The following is a 23,531-nucleotide window of genomic DNA, read 5'->3' as shown; positions in this document are numbered from 1 at the left end:
TATTTTAAACACCGTTAATCCAAACACACAGAGACTTACAGCAATTCAGGACACGCGACAAAGTTGCATCATTTACATTGATTTAGAACGAAATCTAGACGTCAGAGTCACTAAAGTCGTGAAGTCGCGACTGAAATGATGCAGTCGCCTCAATCACCCATGATGAATCGCTGGAACATGGTGGCACTATGGGCTCTACAGACAGTGAAGGACGGGGGGGAGATGTCGTTTGAAAAGTTCACATTTTTCAACTTTGAGCGATGAGGTCATTGGGACCTTGTTGCTGGAATTGTGCAAGTCTTGTCACTTGAAGGGAGGTCGCGTCATTTACATTAATTTTGAATGTAATGTAGTGGCTTCAGTCGCGTTAGGTGTGAACATACCTTTAAACGTTAAACAGACTAATTCTTTGCCTCTGATTGGCTGATGTTGATCTTTTCTTGTGCAGAGACCATCTCAGCGTATCCAGGCAGTAACGTGGTCATCCTGTGCATTTTACCCACACACGTCCTGCAGAGCTTCAACATGACGTGGAGGTACAGCCGTTCAGACACCATCGTGACCATCAACGTCACCGATCAGAGGTCACAGGTCCAGGTTGAGGATCAATGGAAGGCTCATGTCTTTGCCAGCCTGTCAGTAGCGACCAGCCTCCACGTTCACGGCATGGCGCTCAAGATCGCAGGAATCTACACGTGCGAGGTTAGCACGGCAGAGGAAACCTACATCACCTGGACCGAAGTCACCATAGGTAACAAGTTTACACCAATTTAAACCGGTTTAAACCAGTTTAGACAGATTAAACTGGTTTAAACAGATGAAAGTGGAGCAGGGCGGGAGGCTTCTACCCTCCAGGCCACCAGGGGGCAGTAATCTACCTGAAGATTAATAACGTAAACATGTAAAGATGTCTGATCACATGGTTAAACCAGAAGTGAAAAAACTCTTTAATCTAAAGTTCACATTTAGTTAAAATCAACCACGATCTAAACTGAGACTCATTATTTTAAACTAGACTTTAAGGTTTAAAGACACAGTATTATCTTTCATCTGCCATTGAGCATTGACTAGTTCAGGGATCTGTAACCTTTACTCTCAAAAGAGCCATTTTGCCTCATCTCACGGATTAAAGTCCTCGAAAAAAATACCTTTTTAATGAAGACAACATAGTGTGTAAAATTCTATACAGTTAAAATTATATCGGATAATGTTATGTAAAGAATATTTTTTTTTAAATAATGTATTTGAAGGACTACAGAAAAATAACTTGAATCTGCTAATTTGCTAATTTCTTGCCACATCTCAAACATGCATATTTAGCTGACATGTTAGCAGTTTTACACAATTAAAATGTATATTTACTTCCAGAATAGTCTTTTAGTTGATTTAGTTTCTTACCAGGGATTTAAAACTTAAGGTGAACCACAAGTGCAAGGAAAGTTGATGGTCAGGTGATGTTTCAGGAGGTGAAGTAGAAAGGTGGCAGATTTATTGCACAATGTGATTTATTTTTAGGTTGACAAATTGTTATATATCGTGATTTTATTTGGTGTCAAAATCATTAATCATTAATACCCTCTGTAAGAAAATAATTATTTATTTCAGTAATTTTGAAAGCTATAGAGAGCCATTGCAAAAGAGTCAAAGAGCCACATGAGGCTCCAGAGCCGCAGGTTGCAGACCCCTGGACTAGTTTGTTCAACATAAACAGGAGTGTTCATCTCATAGGAATGCTAAATCTTTGATATTTTTCATATTGGTTTATACTGATTTATATGTTTATACTGGTTTATATGTTTATACTGATTTACTGTATATGTTTATACTGATTTATATGTTTATACTGGTTTATATGTTTATACTGATTTACTGTATATGTTTATACTGATTTATATGTTTATACTGGTTTATACTGATTTACTGTATATGTTTATACTGGTTTATATGTTTATACTGATTTACTGTATATGTTTATACTGATTTACTGTATATGTTTATACTGGTTTATATGTTTATACTGATTTACTGTATATGTTTATATTGGTTTATATGTTTATACTGATTTACTGTATATGTTTATACTGGTTTATGTTTATACTGGTTTATACTGATTTATATGTTTATACTGGTTTATATGTTTATACTGGTTTATATGTTTATACTGGTTTATGTTTATACTGGTTTATGTTTATACTGGTTTATATGTTTATACTGGTTTATGTTTATACTGGTTTATATGTTTATACTGGTTTATGTTTATACTGGTTTATGTTTATACTGGTTTATATGTTTATACTGGTTTATATGTTTATACTGGTTTATGTTTATACTGGTTTATACTGGAGGATTGAAAGTTTGTTGTAAATATAAATAACAAGTCTGTGTGTTTTTTCTAGATCTGAAGGAGAACATCTACATCTATGTCATCGTCCTGCTCTGCTCCGTCATCCTCGTCTCTTTCACCACGTTTTCATACAAAGCCTGTAAAGGTGAATTATTCATAAGGAGAAGCAAACATATTTAAACAAAAAGCTAAATGTAAATGTAGACAAAACCAAAACAATCAATACAAAGTTAATTAATCTTTTCAAAATAGATTATTTGAATTTTTTAATAAAAACTTTATTTATTTTAAACATTTAAAAACATTGATCTAAATGTATTTATTTACTTTTTAGAGAATATTATACAGATTACATTAAATCTGCAAAAGCAATAACAACTACAGATTACCGCTTACATTAAAAAAAATGTATGAATAAAAATGCAATAAATAAAATATTTTAGGCTGTTAAAGTTAACATTCTGCTGTGTAAATATATTGAATATAAAAAATTAATACATATATTGAACATAATTTAATTAATTAATTAAAAATGAAATACATTAAATACAAAAAAGTAATCTGCCATATAAATATGAGAAACATTACAATTAAATGAATTACAAATAAAAAGTAAAATACATTAAAGACAATATATTAAATATAAAGATTGAAATAAAAATAAAAAAAACTTTAAATTCAATACTTTGTGTTGAATGAGTTATTAATCTGCTGAGTAAATATATCAACAACAAAAAAGTAAATAATATACTTTAGGTTGGACTGTAAAAGTTATCACTGTCTTGTAAATACAATGACTTTTCACTATAAATTTGAATAAAATATGACTTAAAAGGCAAAGGAATAAAATAAATAGTGAAAGATTTTAAAAAAAATACACGAATAAGGCACATCCTCGTTGTCTTTGGTTTTCTTATTTCATATTTGATCTAAAACAGTGCAGAAGAGTGCCCCTAGGGGACAAATGAGGAAAAACAGCTAAGTTTATAGAACAAAGACGTTAATAAATAATATAAAGGGAGGAGCCATGACGTTATGAGCATATATAAAGTTGTATAATGTCTTCTTGTTTAATAAATAATAACATTTATTTGTTTCCATCGACTCTCTCACAGTGAGTGAGACCAAACGAGACGACAGCGTGGAGACGACACGCGACGTGGTGGAGATGGAGATTAAGGAAAAAACGTCAGCAGAAAACTGAACGCGACCATGTGAAGAAAGATGCTAATTAGCTAAACCTGAAAATGCTAGCTGAGGCGCGTTACAATAGGAGACGAGTCGTTTTCATCTCATATTGGGAAAACTTTAAGGGACTAAAGCTTTGTTGTTTCAGTGGGACTATTATTGAAAACTTACGTTTAAAGAATTGTAAAGCCCCGCCCCCTTAGTGACAAAAAGCACATGTATTTAGCAATTGAAAATTGCTAAATACATTGTTCTCATACAACTTCTCATACAACTCCTTTGTCCTGTAACTCCTCCTACACTATTAATGACGTACGTTGTCTCATAGGGACAATGTCAACGATGTGCAGTCGACCTTTTTTGGAGCCAAAATGTCAAGGTCAAGGTTGCGTGAAGTATCAAAAACCAAAAATGTCCATATCTTTACCAATATTTATCGTACAAGTTTGATGCTTACATTTATGAAAAGTTCATCTCAAGTAGAATATTTTATTTACATGGACCAAAGCTGTACGACCAGTAAAAAGATCAGTAGGGGTCAAAGTTCATGACGTCACAAAAAAAATACTTTTTCCCTATAACTTGGCCACTGGTAATAATGAACAACATTTCCTTTCAATGTGTGACCTTGGCCTTCGCTCAAGGTCATATTTAAGGTCAGGGTCAGTCTTCTGTTTTTCCTGCTTTATTAAACTTGTCAACAAATCCAGATACAGGTTGCCAAGTTTAAATTTCCAAATACGTAAATGTGTGAATGTTATTCTTATTTTAACTATCAACATAACTAATCTGAAATTAAAATTTGTTTTACTTAATTTAATTGTGAGAATGCTTTGGATTTATTTTGTACAGTTTTTTGCATTTTACTCCTTCAACAGATTTCGTACAATTTTGATGACGGTTTCGAAACTTTGGTTAATTTTAGGCTATTGACGCTCTGTTCTGTCTTTCTACGTTTTATCATTTTTGATTCATTTAGATCTGATAGGAGAGCACCAAGGACATGCTCACAGCCTCTATTTATACCTCTGCATTTCCTCTGTAAATAAAGTTTGTCTCGTTTAGAAATAATAAAGGCCCTGGTGTGTTTGTTTTATTTTGAAATTTGCTCTCCTGACTCGTTTCCTCTACAAACTTTGAATACAATAAAGAAAATAAACATCACTCCTGGCTATCTCAAAACTCTTAGTTTGACACCAGTGTTTTAAATGACCTGGTGATCATGTGACCTGGTGTTAGCTGCAGTAAGTCACCAGTTAAAATGGGCACCAGTTTCCCCACAACACACGACAAAGATTATCTGATTAAAGACGTTTATTCAAAGCACACAAACAAAATAATAATAATAATAATGATAATGTTACAGTGTGTGTTACATTGTGTATTTGTGCGTGTTACAGCATGTGTAGTTGTGTGTATCACTGTGTGTTGTTTAGCAGGCGTTTGTGTAGTCGTGTGTGTGTTATTGTGAGGTGTGTAGCAGGCGTTTGTGTAGTCGTGTGTGTGTTATTGTGAGGTGTGTAGCAGGCGTTTGTGTGCCTCTGTGTAGTCGTGTGTGTCACCGTTAAAGGGCAGGTGGGGGGGGTGGTTATATTGTCCCATCATGAAGATAATGATGGTTCCCAGAGTCATGACTGGAGTCACCAGGAACAGACACAGACGGTCCACTGTACGGGCAATACCACTCCAGTTATCTTTCTCCTGTTAGACACAATTATTATTAATATTATCACTATCAACATTATTTATATTATTGTTATTATCAGTTTTATTATTATTATCATTATTATTGTTAAATAACATTAATTTCAGAATCAAGAAATACAATTGAAATAAAGAAATACTATTATTGCTATTATTGTTGTAATAAAAATAGAGTTTAGTTTAGCTTTATTTTAGTAGAATAAAATAAATAAATAAAAAGACCTCGTTGTAGTCGTTCTTGTTGCGGATGTGTTTGATGATGTAGTTAGCTCCGTCCACCGCTGGCTTCATCTCACCATACAGCTGATCAGTCACGCCTCCATCATCTGGAGGCTTCACCACTACAGAAGAAGAAGTATTAAGACTTTACCATCCACTACCTGTAGGAGGCGTGGCCGGTAAAGGTGTTAAACCTGCAGCGTGCGTGGGCCTTTTCATCAGCCCGTGTCGCTCCGACTGCTTCTCAAACATCAGCTCACTGCGACTCTTCACGCTGTAATACTCCTCAGCCGAGGCGATGTAGCCCACTGAGCTAGATCGCCGTGGCAACGCTCCATCCCACTGAGGCTCCTCTTCGGCAGGACGCGACATCCGTAAGATTCGAGGAAGACGCTCCAGGAAGAACTGAAGACAAAGAGAGACAGAAGCACTCAGAACGTAGAGCTAATACTTAGCTAACAGTTAACGCAACGCACAGTTAACGTAACGTACAGTTAACATACCTTACAACATAACGTACAGTGAACACAACGTACAGTTCACGCAATACACAGTTAACCTAACGTACAGTTAACAGAACGTACAGTTAAAACGCAACGCACAGTTAACGCAACGCACAATTAACGCAATGCACAGTTAACGCAACGTAGTTAGCCTAACGTACAGTTAACGCAACGCGCAGTTAACCTAATGTACAGTTAACCTAACGTACAGTTAACACAATGCGCAGTTAACGCAACGTACAGTTAACCTAACGTACAGTTAACGCAATGCGCAGTTAACGCAACATACAGTTAACATAACGTACAGTTAACATAACGTACAGTTAACGCAATGCACAGTTAATGCAACGAATAGTTAACGCAGCGTATAGTTAGCCTAACGTACATTTACGCAACACACAGTTAACCCAACGTAAGGTTAACATAACGTACAGTTAACGCATCGTATAGTTAGCCTAATGCACAGTTACCATAAGGTACAGTTAACTTACAACATAATGTACAGTTAACACAACGCACATTGAACTCAATGCACAGTTAACATAACGTACAGTTAACACAACGCAAATAAAACGCACTAGCTATCGGTCCCAGCTGTTGGCAGATAACGCTTTTTAAAAACATTCTAACCAATAACTCAACCTGCTGTAATGTAGCACCGCCCATTTACCCTTTGACCTTGCTCAGCCAGCGTCGCTACGTGCTAAGCTAACCAAAACATGTAGAACTGGTCAGTGGTATAAAGTTCCTTCAGAGAGCACAACATATTAAACAACAACAGAAACACACAAAATTATCTTTATTCATTAACAACAAAATGACTCCAAAAACATCCCAAACTACTTCCTGTTGTGTGTGTGATTGTGTGTTTGTTGTGTTGTTCACCTTCTTGGTCCACTCAGACATGACGTGCGTGCTCGGGGTCCTGAAGTGCAGGTTGAGAACCACAACGCAGTTTAACACAACGAACGTGACCAGAACCATGATGAACATTAAGTACCTGAAACACACACACGCACACGCACACGCAGTAAGATTCAGGGAAAAATAAACACAAACATACTGTACATCCATAAATAAATATTAACAAGAAATACATATATATATATATATATATATATATAGTGCAGTTAGTCTTACTTGACGATGAGAGGGACAGACATGGACGTCTCTGGGAGTCTCTGTGAGATCAGGAGCAGGAAAACAGACTGAGCCAGAAGCACCGAGATGGACAGAGTCATCTTCTCACCACCTGTTCACAACACACAGGCGGTTACCATGGCGACACAGGGTTAAGGTCTTGTAGAGTCAAAGACAGTTATGGTAAAGTGGAGGTGTGGTATAGTGGAGGTGTGGTAAAGTGGAGGTGTGGTATAGTGGAGGTGTGGTATAGTGGAGGTGTGGTATAGTGGAGGTGTGGTATAGTGGAGGTGTGGTAAAGTGGAGGTGTGGTATAGTGGAGGTGTGGTATAGTGGAGGTGTGGTATAGTGGAGGTGTGGTAAAGCGGAGGTGTGGTATAGTGGAGGTGTGGTATAGTGGAGGTGTGGTATAGTGGAGGTGTGGTATAGTGGAGGTGTGGTATAGTGGAGGTGTGGTATAGTGGAGGTGTGGTATAGTGGAGGTGTGGTAAAGTGGAGGTGTGGTATAGTGGAGGTGTGGTATAGTGGAGGTGTGGTATAGTGGAGGTGTGGTATAGTGGAGGTGTGGTAAAGCGGAGGTGTGGTATAGTGGAGGTGTGGTAAAGTGGAGGTGTGCGGCCCCACTGACTGTCAGCAGGCAGGTAGTAGACCAGTGAAGCCAGGAAGGAGATGAGGACACAGGGGATGATGATGTTGACGATGTAAAACAGAGGTTTGCGTTTTATGACCAGGTAGAAGGTGACGTCCTGGTGCTTGTTGCTCTCCATGGGGATGTGTTTGTAGATGTTCTTCTTGGCTGGTCTGTGGATGATCTCCCATTCTCCGTTCTCTGCACAGATTAACATCATTAAAGATTAACATCATTAAAGATTAACTTATAAATAAAACTGGAGGCTCCAGATATTTGGATGGATGATAAAAAGTTATGGTTGTAAAATATGTATCTATATAGTAGATAAGCCAAGATATAAGATATTTATCTCATCAGTATCAAATGTCTCTTATTTATGACTTTTGATTTCATAATCATGAATTTATTTTGTAATTATTATTTTTATCTCAGTTATGAGATATCTTATGATTAGAACTTAATCTCAAAAATATGCAATCTTGTATTTTATATTAACACTTTAATTATGATTTTACCTAAAATATAGTTTTGACTTTCAATGTAATTTTTATGTAATTTTATCTCATTATCTTAGAATCTGAGATGATAAATGACTTATTTCATAATTCTGACTTTTATATGTCCTAATTGAGTAACTGTAAATATGTAGTGGCGTTGTTTTGGATGTAAAGAGATAAACTGTGAACCTGTGAATCCTTCAGGGTCGATAACGATCCACTCCACCGTCCATTTACTGGTCTCATCCTCCTCCGTCTTCAGCTGCATTCTGATCTCCTTAGCGTTGTAGGTCAGGGACCTGTAAGACCATGTCAGCCTTTGAAGTACTGTACTATCTCACCTGGCTCAAACTAAACTTAGACTCAATAAATAGCAAGGGAAGAGTTCTTAAAATCATCACTAGATGATGTTTGTGATTAAACTGGCTGTAGATGCAACAATAATAAAGTACAATAGATTCAATGGTTCAGACCTAAACTTGTTTCTACTATAATCTGAGTTTGATGATTTCTCAGGGTCTCACACAAATTTAAGCGTGCAGTTCTGCCAGTCGAAGGGAAAGTAGTTGACGTTGATGGAGCAGGACGAGCGGAAGATGGCCGGAGGAAGCCAATAACAGAGACCGTCAGGATAAACCAGCACGTTACAGTAGTAGGCAATCTCAAACTGGGCGTCATTACTGAAACAAAAACACAAACATATTAGCTTCAATATGAATAAAAACACAAACATATTAGCTTCAATATGAATAAAAACACAATTTTAAGCTTATCTAAAGATAAAATAACAGCTGTCTTAGCTTAGCTATAGGTAAAACACAGCTGTGTTAGCTTAGCTAAAGGTAAAACACAGCTGTGCTAGCGTAGCTATAGGTAAAACACAGCTGTGCTAGCTTAGCTATAGGTAAAACACAGCTCTGCTAGCTTAGCTTTAGGTAAAACACAGCTGTGTTAGCTAAGCTATAGGTAAAACACAGCTGTGCTAGCTTAGTTGTAGTTAAAACACAGCTGTGCTAGCTTAGCTATAGGTAAAACACAGCTGTGCTAGCTTAGCTATAGGTAAAATACAGCTGTGTTAGCTTAGCTATAGGTAAAACACAGCTGTGCTAGTTTAGCTATAGGTAAAACACAGCTGCGTTAGCTTAACTATAGGTAAAACACAGCTGTATTAGCTTAGCTATAGGTAAAACACAGCTGTACTAGCTTAGCTATAGGTAAAACACAGCTGTACTAGCTTAGCTATAGGTAAAACACAGCTGCGTTAGCTTAGCTATAGGTAAAACACAGCTGTGCTAGCTTAGCTATAGGTAAAATACAGCTGCGTTAGCTTAGCTATAGGTAAAACACAGCTGCGTTAGCTTAGCTATAGGTAAAACACAGCTGTGCTAGCTTAGCTAAAGATACAAACGGCACACTATTAGCTTTACTATTAATAACCACTGATCTCTGTTAGCGTAGCTAAAGATAAACACCCAGCACTGACTAAAGATTAAATCCCATTTCCTCATATTTTCTCACTTGTTTTCCAGAACGATCTCTGGCAGCCACAACATGGTGGAGGGGAGACGAATAACACTGATTCCATCAAACTCAGACTCGTTCCAGGACAGTCTGTAGTCGTACCACGTCTAAAATAAACACATAAGACATAAACTACTCAGGGAGAAAGTATAAAGAACGTTTTAATGATTATTAACGTATGTTTACATACGTGCTCAATCCACACGTTTGTCAGCAGAGTTTCATCCACTTCTTTCTACAAACAACACAGACAAAGTTCACATATAACTAATAATTGTCATTTTTTTTCTTTCTTCCAAAGGGCCATCTGGTGGCACAAACTGGTATTACAATTAAATTATCTTTGTTGCCGATTTTCTGACATTTTTATGCTTTTGAACTGTTTTGATGGAAACATAATTTAGAGCAGGAGAATCCTGACTTTATTATTCATATAAAACAAACCTTAAACTGCCTTTTAAAAATATATATACATTTAGTAGAATTAGTGAAAATAATTATTCCAAAGTTACTAATTCTAGTATTATCATTTATGTTACTAGCAACAAGAACTTTTAGCATTAATTATTGTTTCCAGTGTGAGTGGATTTTACATCACATTTAGCATTAGCCTCTCTCTGAGGCTTAACTACCGTTTTTAAATATATACTGTATGTCAGAAATAAAGGGTCAGCTCTGTTAGCTAAACTAGGTAAAACACATCTGTTAGCTTAGCTACGTCACATTTAGCATTAGCATCTGTCTTTAGTGTTATTATAGAGGGTTTTCACAGACGTCACTTTCTGGGCAGTAACCCATATGCACGGCCATGTTGGAGGTAAGCAGATGTTGACACTAGAGGTGTTCTCTGCCAGAGATAAATCATAGAAAAGCTCCTCTAAATGCGTTACAGATGCAAAGGTATACAGGGAAGGACTTGGTCCGCAGGAAAGGGCACGATATTGGTTTTATTGGTGGTGCAGATCCATACGAGTCGCTCCCTCATCTTGGATCAATGACGACCCGGAAAGACAGCGGAAGAACTTAAATCTTATAGAAGTTTGGAGGTCGGCTGCGGCTGCAGAAGTTCGCGTTAGCAACAGATAAACTGTTTATCAGCAGACAACTCAGTCAGTTCTACTAATTTCACAGTGAACGTGCAGCATAGTTACTATAAAATACTATACGACCAGCAGGTAATCTTAGCTTTAGGCAAATCAAACAATTACAGTCCGTTAGACGCGACTACTCTGGACCTTGAGCCTCGGATTGCTACGCTGGCTACATCCAGCGGCCCAGGAAGCAGCGGAGCCTCGTACCAGCGGTGTCCGCTAACGGAGGAGACGTAAGCGGTGTGATCAGAAGCAGGGGCGGGGCTAGCAACCAAGCTAAAAGCTAATCCTCAGAGAACGCCGCGTCCTTCCATCCTGTGTTCTAATGTCTGTTCCCTGGAGAACAAACTGTAAATGTAAAACAGGAGATGATGGCGGTGGTGTTTACATAAACACAATAACAACTGGTGCAACAACGGTGAGTTAAACTACTGACTATAAAATACAGACATTGTTCTTCCTGATCTGTTAGAACTATTGTCAGTCTATAAAACTCCACATGTATTTCACGGTCTGATTGATTATTACAGCCAAAAACACAGCAATATTTCATCATTTCATCTCAAAATTCAAGATTTGCTCGTTTGTAAACATGCTGCTTATCTCCAAAATGACGACTTCCGGGTTGATGACGCGCTGTGAAAACCTTCTATAGCTAAGCTTACAAAGCTGTGTTTTACCATTAGCTAAGCTAACACAGCTGTGTGTTAGCTTAGCTATGTCACATTTAGCATTAGCATCTGTCTTTAGTGTAATTATTATCTTATTAGGCTAGGATTAGCATCTGGACTGCCAATCTTTTAGCATATGAAAGTTAGGAGTAGCTATCACTAGCTAAATAAGCTAACTGCTAGCATTAGCATTTCAGTATGAAAATTAATTCACAGTGCAGATCTTATTAATGAACCAGTAATTAGTCTGAACCACAGAGGGCAGAAAATACACATTTTTAATCGTTTTTTGATCCCATTTCGTCTCATTTTAGTTAAGTTCAGCCTAATGTTTCAGTATTTATTAAAGTTTGATGAATAAGTTAGTTTTAATATAATTTATAGATGTAGTTAGTGTACCAGAGAGATGAGGTTGGAGAGTGTGAGAGCGATGAAAACATCCACCGTGTCCTGCTGACGCTTCACAGGACGAAGGTCTTTCTTATAACCTCTATCTTTGAGGAGATAGTTGATGAGACGTTCCTCCTCGTTTCTACCCCAACACTCTGACACACACACACACACACACACACACACACACACACACACACACACACACACACACACACACACACACACACACACACACACACACACACACACACACACACACACACACACACACACACACACACACACAATCAAGGTCGATTAGACACCTTTAAACAGTTTCATTTCAACATTTATTGTAGTATGTTACCACATGGTGACACAACACCAAAGTGTTTGCTGTGTGGGTTTAAAAAAAAGATTGTTTTTAAAGTGAAATAATGAAAAATTCAGCCATATTTGACTTTGTAAAAGGACAACTGGAGCAGCTGATGACCTTCAACATTGTTTAGGAATGTTACGTTCAAGGTGATCGGATTTCACAGCGTCGCAGCTGTTCCCATAGAGAGGTTCACAACCAGTTGGACTCATTTCACTTTGACTGATGCTTATAAACACTATCAACTGCCTGCACAGAGATGACTTCTGATTGGCTCGTTTCACATTATGCCACGCCCCTTACCTCAAAATTAGCCAGAAAATTAACTACTTGTGCTTAAAAAATATACAGTACAGATAAAAATGTAAAACAATTTAAATAATTAAATGATAAACGAAAACAATAATATACAGAAACAAGTTTAATGCAAGACTAATTAGATAAACAATAGATAAGTAATTCATATATGATGAAATACAATAATAATACATGATTAAATGAATTAAATTATGAAATAACATACAATAAATAAACACTAAATGTATGAATAATAAATAATCAGTGTATGTTTGAATACAAAAATAAGTGAATACTACATGATTAAATAAATAAAGATATATAAGCATTTAATGTATTTTGATAAATGAATTAATGAACAATAGATGATTAAATCAATAAACAAAAAGTAAATGAAAAAACTATTAATTAAAAAATATAAATAAATACAGTAAATACAAAAATAAATAAATACATTTGGAACACAAATCAAACTATTTTAACACGTTTGTTTATTAATATTATATCAAGATAAAAATATTGAAAAACAACGACAACAAAAAACAACCAAACATAAAAACGTAGCAAAGCTCAGACGAAAAACGAGGACAGGAAATGGTTTGAATTCAATTTAAAAAAACACACATTTATACAAATTACAGCCAAACGTTAACAGGGTTAGTGAGTCAATAAGTGTAGTATTATTATTATTATTATTATTATTATTATTAATAAATAAAAATAAGTGTTTGAAGGGAATAAAGAGCAGAGGTCTCACACTTTAAGGAAACATTATGCTTTTCTTGTCCAATGACAAATAAAATGAAATGATTCTGAAGCGTTTCAAACTCACCCGAGGGCAGCAGAGCGAGCAGAACAACGGCCTCCAGGACCAGCGTTTGGACCCCCACCATGTTTCTGTGACTCTGTGACTGACAACTCCCAGTGTTTCTGCTCTGTCACACACACACACACACACACACACACACACACACACGCTGAGTGACACAGCAGCTGCAAACTAACTGAGGAGAAAATAGCAGAGTACCCCGCCCCCTCCCCAAAGTCTATGTGCGTGTGTGTGCACTGTGAGTGAACGGTGTGATCACACACACACACACACACACACACACACACACACACACACACACACACAGGCTGAGTGACACAGCAGCTGCAAACTAACTGAGGAGAAAATAGCAGAGTACCCCGCCCCCTCCCCAAAGTCTATGTGCGTGTGTGTGCACTGTGAGTGAACGGTGTGATCACACACACACACACACACACACTCATCTAAACCACTGAAGTTTGTACCTGTAGCTTTCAAAGCAGGAAAATACTGAACTTAAAAAAAAGCTGAGCTACTAATTAGTGTTAAGGTTCAACTGGTGATCGTGTGATCTTGTGACTGATGCAAAGGACAGATGTTGTAAAAACTGAAATTTGAAGTGTGTTATTATTTTGTGAGCAAACAAGTAAACACTTGGGGGGTAAGCTACGAATCTAGATTAGCTCTTATCACGCTAACTTCCAGGATTTAGTCAGTGTTTCCTACACTACAAAGCTGGCGCTGAGCTTCATCACTACGGCAACTAATGCTGAACGCTAACCTGGTCGTGATCAGGTTTGGCTCAGGCTTGGCTGTTAGCAAGTGCTAATGCCCCGCCTCCTGACCAATCCGATCTCTTAGACGACCTTTCATTTATTGATGACATCATTTAGGAAAGAATTAGATTTATATCTAATGGACTGATCTACAGTCAGCTGATGAAGCCTGTGTGTGCAGACGGCTGAATTATTAATTAATTCATACGCTGGGGCTGATATTATCAACAGGAACATAAACAGTATGTTCTCATCCCAGTGTGTGATAAACAGGTCTACGTGAATAGAAACATGTGTGTGCTGTAATAAAGTTTATCATCTAATGGATTAATATCATAAATAATCTCACACTTTTACACATTAACAGTATCAGCATCTTCCTGTCAACAGGGTTGTCTTTGGTCTGAATTATGGATTTAAATTATTCATCATTTTAAACTTCATCATCCTGGTCGGTACCAAGTAATGAAGTGGATCTAATCGAGTATAAAAGCTCCGCCTCCTGCTGTGCGCTGCACTAACACTGTTGCTCTTCGCTGTCATCATGGATTTATATTTATTATATTTATTTAAGATCATAAATTGTTCCTCCATTCATTGTAAAGATGCTCAGTCTGACAGTTCTCTCCATTGATTGGTCAGACGCTGCAATCTCCGCCCCTTTCATGTGCACGTCGCGAGGCTGTAAACACTTAGCTTAAATTAGCGTGTTGTGATCATAGGTGATCAACGTGCGTAGTACAGCTCCTGTCTGACAGGGAATGTTTGGTTAGTTGAAGTCAGCTGACGTAGATTAATCTAGATTCAAAGTATAGACATTAAGAGACAGCAATAAAGTCAGGGACAAGTCACCAGTTAGAACAATGACCAAGTGAATCAATACACCCCAACAGGTTTTACATTCAACCCTCCTGCTTTAGGTTACATGTGCTTTGATGTAAAATTGTGTCTAACAATCTGTAACACCAATCTTCTAAATGGTGTTACGGTACAACTAGAGACCATGTTATCTAGTGCCTGACTCTAGGAATGATCATCTGAAGTGTGTTTTTATGTAGTGTCACCAGTTATAATGATAACCAATTAAACCAGTGCACAGACATTTACGTTTTCCTTCTTCTTAATAAAAAATCACATTAGCTTTAGTCTAAGTTTTGTTGTTAGCATCGTGTCCCATCACCGGCGCTAAAATAATTCATGAAATAAGATGTTTAAGAAAAGATCAAATAACAGAACTCAAAAAAATATTTTTATTAACGTAAAAATTTTTTTCTTGTACACAAAGATTTAAACAATCCCACAATTTTAAATAACAAGTATAATAACAGACACGGTGGGAGGCTGGTGTCAAATTACAAACACTTGACGCTGCAGGTTTAACAGCTTTTTAAAGTATAATTCTCAGAATCACAGGAAACCATTGAATTATCTTTAAATCAGACATTTTTAGTCCTGCAGTAAACACTCAATGATGCTGGTGTCAAATAACAAGCACTTAATGCTGTGTTTTTAAGGTTAAAACGATCTTAGAACACTGTTATTTTTTTAACCCTTTCCTTAATAAAAAGTCTTTGGCAACGCCACGATGATGCTGGTGTCAAATTACAAAAACACTGGATGCTACAGGTTTAGAAGCTTATAAAATAAAAGACTAATCAGGGAAAATATTCTTTTTGTTAACCTGTAATATTTGAATCCACACTGAAGCTGGTGTCAAATTACAAACTGCGGGCTGACCAATCAGTGTGCTTGTTTACTTGGACGGACTCCAGCTGGTTGAACTCTGAGGTCTGATGAGACACCGTGGAAGCCTTTTCAGAGCTTTTATTGTGAAGGGGACAGGAACAGGAAGTCTAGGCCACGGCGGGGATGAAGTACTGCAGGGAGGCGTCGTCATGGAGGACGACGAGGTGGAGGATCCTCTGATGGACGATGTCTGAGAACAACAACGTGCACGGAGACAAGGACAATATATAATTCATATCTCACAATGGCAATATATATATTTACAATATAAATCTAGATTATTTTCATTAAACAGTTTTACCACAAAGAACATTCAGGGTTAAACTAGCTGATGCTAAATACCACACAGGCTAAAATAAAATCACAAGGCTTTAAGATTGATTAAAAATAAATAACTTTATCTGCATTTATCACAAACATGGACAACTAGTGGTCCCAAAAGTAAACACACAAAATCATAGCAAAAAATACACAAAATTAATACAAAAACACAAATGAACAGAAAAATGCACAAAATAACAAAAAGAAGTTCAAAATTAACACAAAAAAAAGCAAAATGAGTCAACAAAAAACCAAGAACAACATACACACCAAAAAATACACAATGGGACATTTATTAACAAACAGCTACACAACATGTTCCACTTTAGTTTTTTCTCCTCTAAGGGACAGCACGTGTGAGTGAGTTTTGTAGATCCTAGGTTTTCAAAGTGGGGTACGCAAATTGTCATAGTGGGTACTATTACTAATGCTAGGCTAATACTAAGCTATTGCTAGCTAATGATAATATTAGGCTAATGCTAATATGAGGTTAATGCTAAGCTAATACTAGAAAATGATAATATTAAGCTAATGCAAGGCTAATGATAATGCTAGCAAATGCTAATGCTTGGGTAATACGAATGTTAACTAATGTTAGCTATTGCTATGATAGGCTAATGCTAGATAACGGTAATGCTAAGCTAATGCTGTGTTCAATGACGTGGGACCTGCATCCTCACTTTGGTTTTTGTCATGAAATGCAAATATTGTATTTATATATTATTCCTCAACAGGAGGTAAAATTCACTGTAGGGCTACGTTGTATATGACATGATTATGTTGTGCAGGAGTTGGGCTACATGGGTTCAGGGAACAGGCCTGAAGGTCTGGTTAGATCATCTATCTGAGCTACTCCTCAAACCAGTGTTTAATACTAAATAAGAGACAAATAATAATATATATATATCCATATAAGTGATATTGTATCATTTTCTATGTCCCCAAAATAGCAAACTGGATATATCATGAATGTAGATATATCGCCCAGCCCTAGGTGAGAGCGTGCACGGAGCAGCCTGGGGGAGGTTTACAGGTTCTCTTACTGCACATGGCCTTAGTGGGGGTGACCTGTTGTCCCATGAGGAACTGCTGCAGCCTCCTGATGTCCACACGAGCCTCCGCCATGCCCTCTGGGTCAGCCCCGCCCTCAGAGCCTCCACCTGACAGGGACGGACCAATCAGCAGCCAGAACAGAACCAGGTGAGTTTAAAGAGAGAGAGACGCAGACTTTACCCCACGGAGGGTTCCCCAGGTCTTTGAAGTGAGTTGTCACGGAAACCAGATCAGTCTCGATCTTCAGGTTCATCTCTCCGTTCAGGTTGGCCTCCACCACCTCACAGACAGACGAGGCTGGTGTCAAACTACAGCACACTGACGCAGCTTTAACTCAGACTACAGTTGCCCTCACTATAATGTTGATTAAAGTATTTTTTTTATTCATGGAAATGTTGAAAAAAGCCTAAAATGAATGTAAAGAAAAGGAGGCTGGTGTCAAATTACCAAAAGTAGAATCTGTTTATCAACAGACCTAGTATTTCTATGGCAGCTATTTCTACAATCTCATTTCAAAATAAGGCTTTTGTGAGTAGAAGCTTTTAACATAGTATCTTATTAATGGAAAAAAAAATGAGGCTGGTGTCAAATTACAAAACAGAAATAAACATTTCTAATAGTTCTGGTTTTGTTGCAGAAATAAATAACTTTTTTCCTCTTTTTTGAGCAGAAATATTCAACAAAGTCTGAGTCAGGTGTCAAATTACACAGTGCTTTGATGACATGTATCCAAAAAAGTGAGGATGCTGGTGTCAAATTACAGCCACAGGGCAAGAACAAAAGATCTTGAGCATCATTTTCTTTCCATTATGTGTGCAGGCTCTTAATTTGGCAGGTCCTACCAGGAAGTTGGAAAGGTTCTTCATGCGGTCCACCACGTTCTTCATGGTCTTTAGAGGCGGCAGGTAGATGCTCACCTGAGGAACAACGTAGATTAACGGGGGCGGAGCCAACTCAGGTGGAAGTGATTTAGGAGGAAGTGACTCAGGAGGAAGTTACTGAAAAGGAAGTGACTCAGGAGGAAGTGACTCAGGAGGAAGTGACTCACGTGGAAGTCTGGAACACTCGGTTCCTTCAGCTCGTGCCAGAGTCTCCGAGGAATGACTTCGACCGGAACGTCGTGGGTCACGACCCGGCTCACGCTGGACAGAGTGGGCTGGACATGGAGAGGAACATGGAGATCAGTGTTTCTCAAATGGAGGTACACGATGGCACTACAGGGGGTACTTTAGAGAAAGAGGAACATGAACAACCAAGACGGTTCCACCCCAGGCGTGAGATGACCAGTCATGATAAAAAACTATAGAAATAAATCAGTGTTTTTCAACCTTAAGGTCGACTGAAATTTCTGAAAAATTAAAATAGATTTTTAATCTTTTTTAACTATTCTATACTTTTACTTTGTGAAATATAAATATAGTTTAAAAAAAAAATGCAGTAAAAAAAATCTGAGCTCAAACGTGATCAAAAATTAATTTTATAAAAAAATGTTGCCAGAAGTTCTTGATATGAAAATGAAGTCAGGATTCAAAAAAGGTTGGAAACCACTGCATTAAATACTGTTTATTTCCACTTATTTACTAAATGATATCTTTAAAATGTGTTATTATAATAGTAATAATAATAATATCAACATAATGATAGAACTAATGAGTGGTAACACACATTTTGCTAAGACAGCTATTTATAAACAACTATAGATAGATGTTTTTAAATAGTTTTCTAAGCAAATGTAGACAAAGGGGAGACTTGGATTCAGAAATAAGAGAAAGGGGGTACTGAGCCAAAAAAGTTTGAGAACCACTGACGTAGAGGAACACGTGTAGAAGAACATGTAGACTTCTAGAGGAACAATGAGGAACACGTAGAGGAACATGTGTAGAGGAACACGTGTAGAAGAACATGTAGACTTGTAGAGGAACACGTGTAGAGGAACATGTAGAGGAACACGTGTAGAAGAACATGTGTAGAAGAACATGTGGAGAGGAACACGTGTAGAGGAACATGTAGACTTGTAGAGGAACAATGAGGAACACGTAGAGGAACATGTGTAGAGGAACACGTGTAGAGGAACATGTAGACTTGTAGAGGAACAATGAGGAACACGTAGAGGAACATGTGTAGAGGAACATGTGTAGAGGAACATGTAGACTTGTAGAGGAACATGTAGACTTGTAGAGGAACAATGAGGAACACGTAGAGGAACATGTAGACTTCTAGAGGAACAATGAGGAACACGTAGAGGAACATGTGTAGAGGAACACGTGTAGAAGAACATGTAGACTTGTAGAGGAACACGTGTAGAGGAACATGTAGAGGAACACGTGTAGAAGAACATGTGTAGAAGAACATGTGGAGAGGAACACGTGTAGAGGAACATGTAGACTTGTAGAGGAACAATGAGGAACACGTAGAGGAACATGTGTAGAGGAACATGTGTAGAGGAACATGTAGACTTGTAGAGGAACAATGAGGAACACGTAGAGGAAGATGTGTAGAGGAACATGTGTAGAGGAACACGTAGACTTGTAGAGGAACACGTGGAGGAACACGTGTAGAAGAACATGTAGACTTGTAGAGGAACAATGAGGAACATGTGTAGAGGAACACGTAGACTTGTAGAGGAACACGTAGAGGAACACGTGTAGAGGAACACGTGTAGAAGAACATGTAGACTTCTAGAGGAACAATGAGGAACACGTAGAGGAACATGTGTAGAGGAACATGTAGACTTCTAGAGGAACAATGAGGAACACGTAGAGGAACATGTGTAGAGGAACACGTGTAGAAGAACATGTAGACTTGTAGAGGAACACGTGTAGAGGAACATGTAGAGGAACACGTGTAGAAGAACATGTGTAGAAGAACATGTGGAGAGGAACACGTGTAGAGGAACATGTAGACTTGTAGAGGAACAATGAGGAACACGTAGAGGAACATGTGTAGAGGAACACGTGTAGAGGAACATGTAGACTTGTAGAGGAACAATGAGGAACACGTAGAGGAACATGTGTAGAGGAACATGTGTAGAGGAACATGTAGACTTGTAGAGGAACATGTAGACTTGTAGAGGAACAATGAGGAACACGTAGAGGAACATGTAGACTTCTAGAGGAACAATGAGGAACACGTAGAGGAACATGTGTAGAGGAACACGTGTAGAAGAACATGTAGACTTGTAGAGGAACACGTGTAGAGGAACATGTAGAGGAACACGTGTAGAAGAACATGTGGAGAGGAACACGTGTAGAGGAACATGTAGACTTGTAGAGGAACAATGAGGAACACGTAGAGGAACATGTGTAGAGGAACACGTGTAGAGGAACATGTAGACTTGTAGAGGAACAATGAGGAACACGTAGAGGAACATGTGTAGAGGAACATGTGTAGAGGAACATGTAGACTTGTAGAGGAACAATGAGGAACACGTAGAGGAAGATGTGTAGAGGAACATGTGTAGAGGAACACGTAGACTTGTAGAGGAACACGTGGAGGAACACGTGTAGAAGAACATGTAGACTTGTAGAGGAACAATGAGGAACATGTGTAGAGGAACACGTAGACTTGTAGAGGAACACGTAGAGGAACACGTGTAGAGGAACATGTAGACTTGTAGAGGAACACGTAGAGGAACATGTGTAGAAGAACATGTAGACTTGTAGTGGAACACGTAGAAGAACATGTAGACTTGTAGAGGAACAATGAGGAACACGTAGAGGAACACGTGTAGAAGAACATGTAGACTTGTAGAGGAACACGTAGAGGAACATGTGTAGAGGAACACTCACTAACCAGTTCTGCAGACACAGTCACACACGGACAGTGTTTCTTTGTCAGCTTCACTTTCACACTCTTGGCGTTCTGGACCGTCTTCAGGGCCCTGGAAAGGTTCTCTGGACTCAGCTCTAGACAGATCTCATTGTCCTCAGAGGACACGCCCTCCATCTGGTACTCATCAAAGAAGTTCCCCTAAACACACACATCACACTTCCTTTAACACAGCATTTAAAGCTGCAGTCCGTAACTTTTATACAATGTTATCTCATGACAAGTTTCTGACACATGAAGCTCTGCCTCTCCGTCGGTGTTAAGGTTTGACTGGTGGCCATGTTATACAGAGACTGGTTTCTTTTTCTTAAATAAAGTATGACCAGCTGAGCTGATAGACCGTGCTGCTGTTCCTACCTGTGACAGCTCACACCACATGCTGACGCCTCCATTGGCTACTTTCCCCGACAGGACAAAGAACAGGTTGTCTGGCGTCAGCCGAAGGACGCAGGTCTTAGTCAGTTTAGCGATCGTCGTGACAACGCCTGAGGATGAAAATGACAACATCAGAATTAATCAGACAACTATAATTTATTTAAGGTGTTTGGAAACATTTTGACTTTTGGTACTTAGTTGTTTTCTTGGCTGTATTTTTTAATTTGATTTTAAAATGTTTTCTAATTATTTTTTAATAAACTATAACTTATTTTCTAACATGGTAGATTTCTAATATGGATTATAAACTATTCATTCACTACATTTTCTGATTATTTCGACAGACTCATTTTTAACTTTATTCTCATTTTTTAAATCAGTAACATTTGTTGCTAAATGCTAATATTTTTATTAAATGTGATTAAATGCAACAAAAACTATCAAAAGATGAATCAAGTAACACATACAGATTGAACAAAAATATTTCATTCTTAATTAAATAATAAAATTCCTCCACACCTTATCTCTATGTAAATAACAGCTTTTTAAGTGACAGTAAATTACACCAAAATTTTGCTTTAAATGGATTTATTAAAAGATTTGAGACAAACTGCTAAAGCCGAATAAAAGACACACTTTGACTTGTGAAAGGCTTTGACTTTTAAAGAACGTGTGATATTTCAGATTCCAGCAGTAGCTAAAGAAATGTTTTCCGCGCTGGTTGATGGTTTTTCAGGGAGCTTCGGTGGTGAAGCTAACCGGGTTAGCTGCGTTTCAAAGCGGACAGAGAGCAGCGGGACTCACGGCTGAAGTGGTTCAAACAGGCGATGTCGATGATTTTTCCTCTAAACTTCATATCGGGTAGTTAGTTTAGTTGTTTACAGGCCTGTTTAGTTGTTTATCTGCACTGACTACAGGAGGGACGACTTTAAAGGGAACACCGCGAATTCAGTCCGTTGGAAACAGAACGTGGACAACAAAAGGTTCCGCTTTAAAAAATACGTTTTTCTGAAACTCACAAATACAAAATGTCAAATAATAAATCAAACAAAAACAACTAATATCAGTATAGCATTTTAATAATGAATTAACTCATTATGTTACATTAATTATATTAAAGCAGAAACGAGGAGAAAATAATGAAAATATCTCAAATTGAACAAACACAATCTTCCATTGCATTACTATGATAAACAAAGTATATTGAGCTTTAATTGCTTAAACAATGGTTTATGATTAGTTTAATTATTCCACTGTAGTGGCTGTAGTTTCCCACTAGAGGGAACCAACACTGTCTTAAAAAAAGCCTTTCACTCTTTGTTTAATTCTTCCATCCTTCCATGTTAAAAAATAAAGTTCATTAGAATAAAATCACACCTTTTGTTGAAAAAGTCCATACAAATGTAAATCTTTGAGACTTTCTACTTCGTAGGTTTTACCTGAGTGTTTCTGAGATTAACAGGGAAGGTTTCTAGTTCTCCTCATCAGGATCTGCTCAAGTTTCAAAGTGTCTCTAATAAAACAACCTCAAACCAGTTTAAAGACACTCACAAAACCCTTTATTATGGTCCCAAACCTGTTTAAAACATCCTCAAACCCAGTCTAAAATCAGTTTGAAAATTTGTCTGAAACTAGTTTAAAGCGCAGTCTAAAACCTGTTCTAAACCCAGTCAATAACTTAGTCTCAAACCACCTCAATACAAGTCTAAAACCAGTTTAACACTGTCTGAAAACGGTTTGAAACTCATTCTAGTCTAAACCAATGAAATGCCCATTCTAAAACTAGACGAGAATCTTAACCAGTCTAAATCCCAGTCTGAAACCTTTTAAAAGTTTATTTTAAAATCAGTTTAGAACCCAGTCTGATCTCAGTCTAAAATTGGTCAATGATAGATTTAAAACTCAGTCTGAAATGTAGTCTAAAACCAGTGTGAAACACAGTCTAACTAACTCTGGATCCAGTATGAATGTGTGAAACCATGAACTCCGTTTAAAACTAAACCTAATCTGGTTTAAAACTTGTGCTGAAATGTATTAAAAACTCAGTAAAAGTAATTAGTTTATGGAACA

The 23,531-nt window shown here is 37.6% G+C and overlaps 2 protein-coding genes across 3 annotated transcripts; both read right to left on the bottom strand.

Annotated features, from left to right (window-relative positions):
• Nucleotides 1-4,828: 4,828 nt before the first annotated feature.
• chrnd (cholinergic receptor, nicotinic, delta (muscle)) lies at nucleotides 4,829-13,524 on the bottom strand. The gene is made up of 12 exons (XM_028434014.1): nucleotides 13,387-13,524; nucleotides 11,909-12,054; nucleotides 9,938-9,982; nucleotides 9,745-9,854; nucleotides 8,751-8,906; nucleotides 8,416-8,525; nucleotides 7,727-7,927; nucleotides 7,099-7,210; nucleotides 6,844-6,958; nucleotides 5,650-5,860; nucleotides 5,459-5,577; nucleotides 4,829-5,233 (listed from the first exon to the last, which is right to left on the bottom strand). Exons 1-12 carry the CDS (start codon nucleotides 13,445-13,447, stop codon nucleotides 5,039-5,041), a joined length of 1,581 nt encoding a protein of 526 aa, XP_028289815.1. The 5' UTR covers nucleotides 13,448-13,524; the 3' UTR covers nucleotides 4,829-5,038.
• A 1,850-nt stretch (nucleotides 13,525-15,374) lies between these two features.
• hus1 (HUS1 checkpoint clamp component) lies at nucleotides 15,375-22,413 on the bottom strand. 2 transcript variants are annotated; one of them, XM_028434039.1, is made up of 8 exons: nucleotides 22,266-22,413; nucleotides 21,444-21,571; nucleotides 21,051-21,227; nucleotides 18,307-18,414; nucleotides 18,101-18,175; nucleotides 17,439-17,538; nucleotides 17,249-17,365; nucleotides 15,375-16,074 (listed from the first exon to the last, which is right to left on the bottom strand). In XM_028434039.1, exons 1-8 carry the CDS (start codon nucleotides 22,315-22,317, stop codon nucleotides 15,992-15,994), a joined length of 840 nt encoding a protein of 279 aa, XP_028289840.1. In that variant the 5' UTR covers nucleotides 22,318-22,413; the 3' UTR covers nucleotides 15,375-15,991. The 2 variants fall into 2 exon arrangements, with proteins under 2 accessions (XP_028289840.1, XP_028289841.1); XM_028434040.1 differs by having other exon boundaries at nucleotides 17,439-17,529.
• Nucleotides 22,414-23,531: the final 1,118 nt, after the last annotated feature.

Source organism: Gouania willdenowi, chromosome 20 (genome assembly GCF_900634775.1).
Source record: "Gouania willdenowi chromosome 20, fGouWil2.1, whole genome shotgun sequence".
NCBI lineage: Eukaryota > Metazoa > Chordata > Actinopteri > Blenniiformes > Gobiesocidae > Gouania > Gouania willdenowi.
The sequence above is the reverse complement of the archived record's forward strand: the minus strand, read 5'-3'. Positions and strand labels throughout refer to the sequence as shown.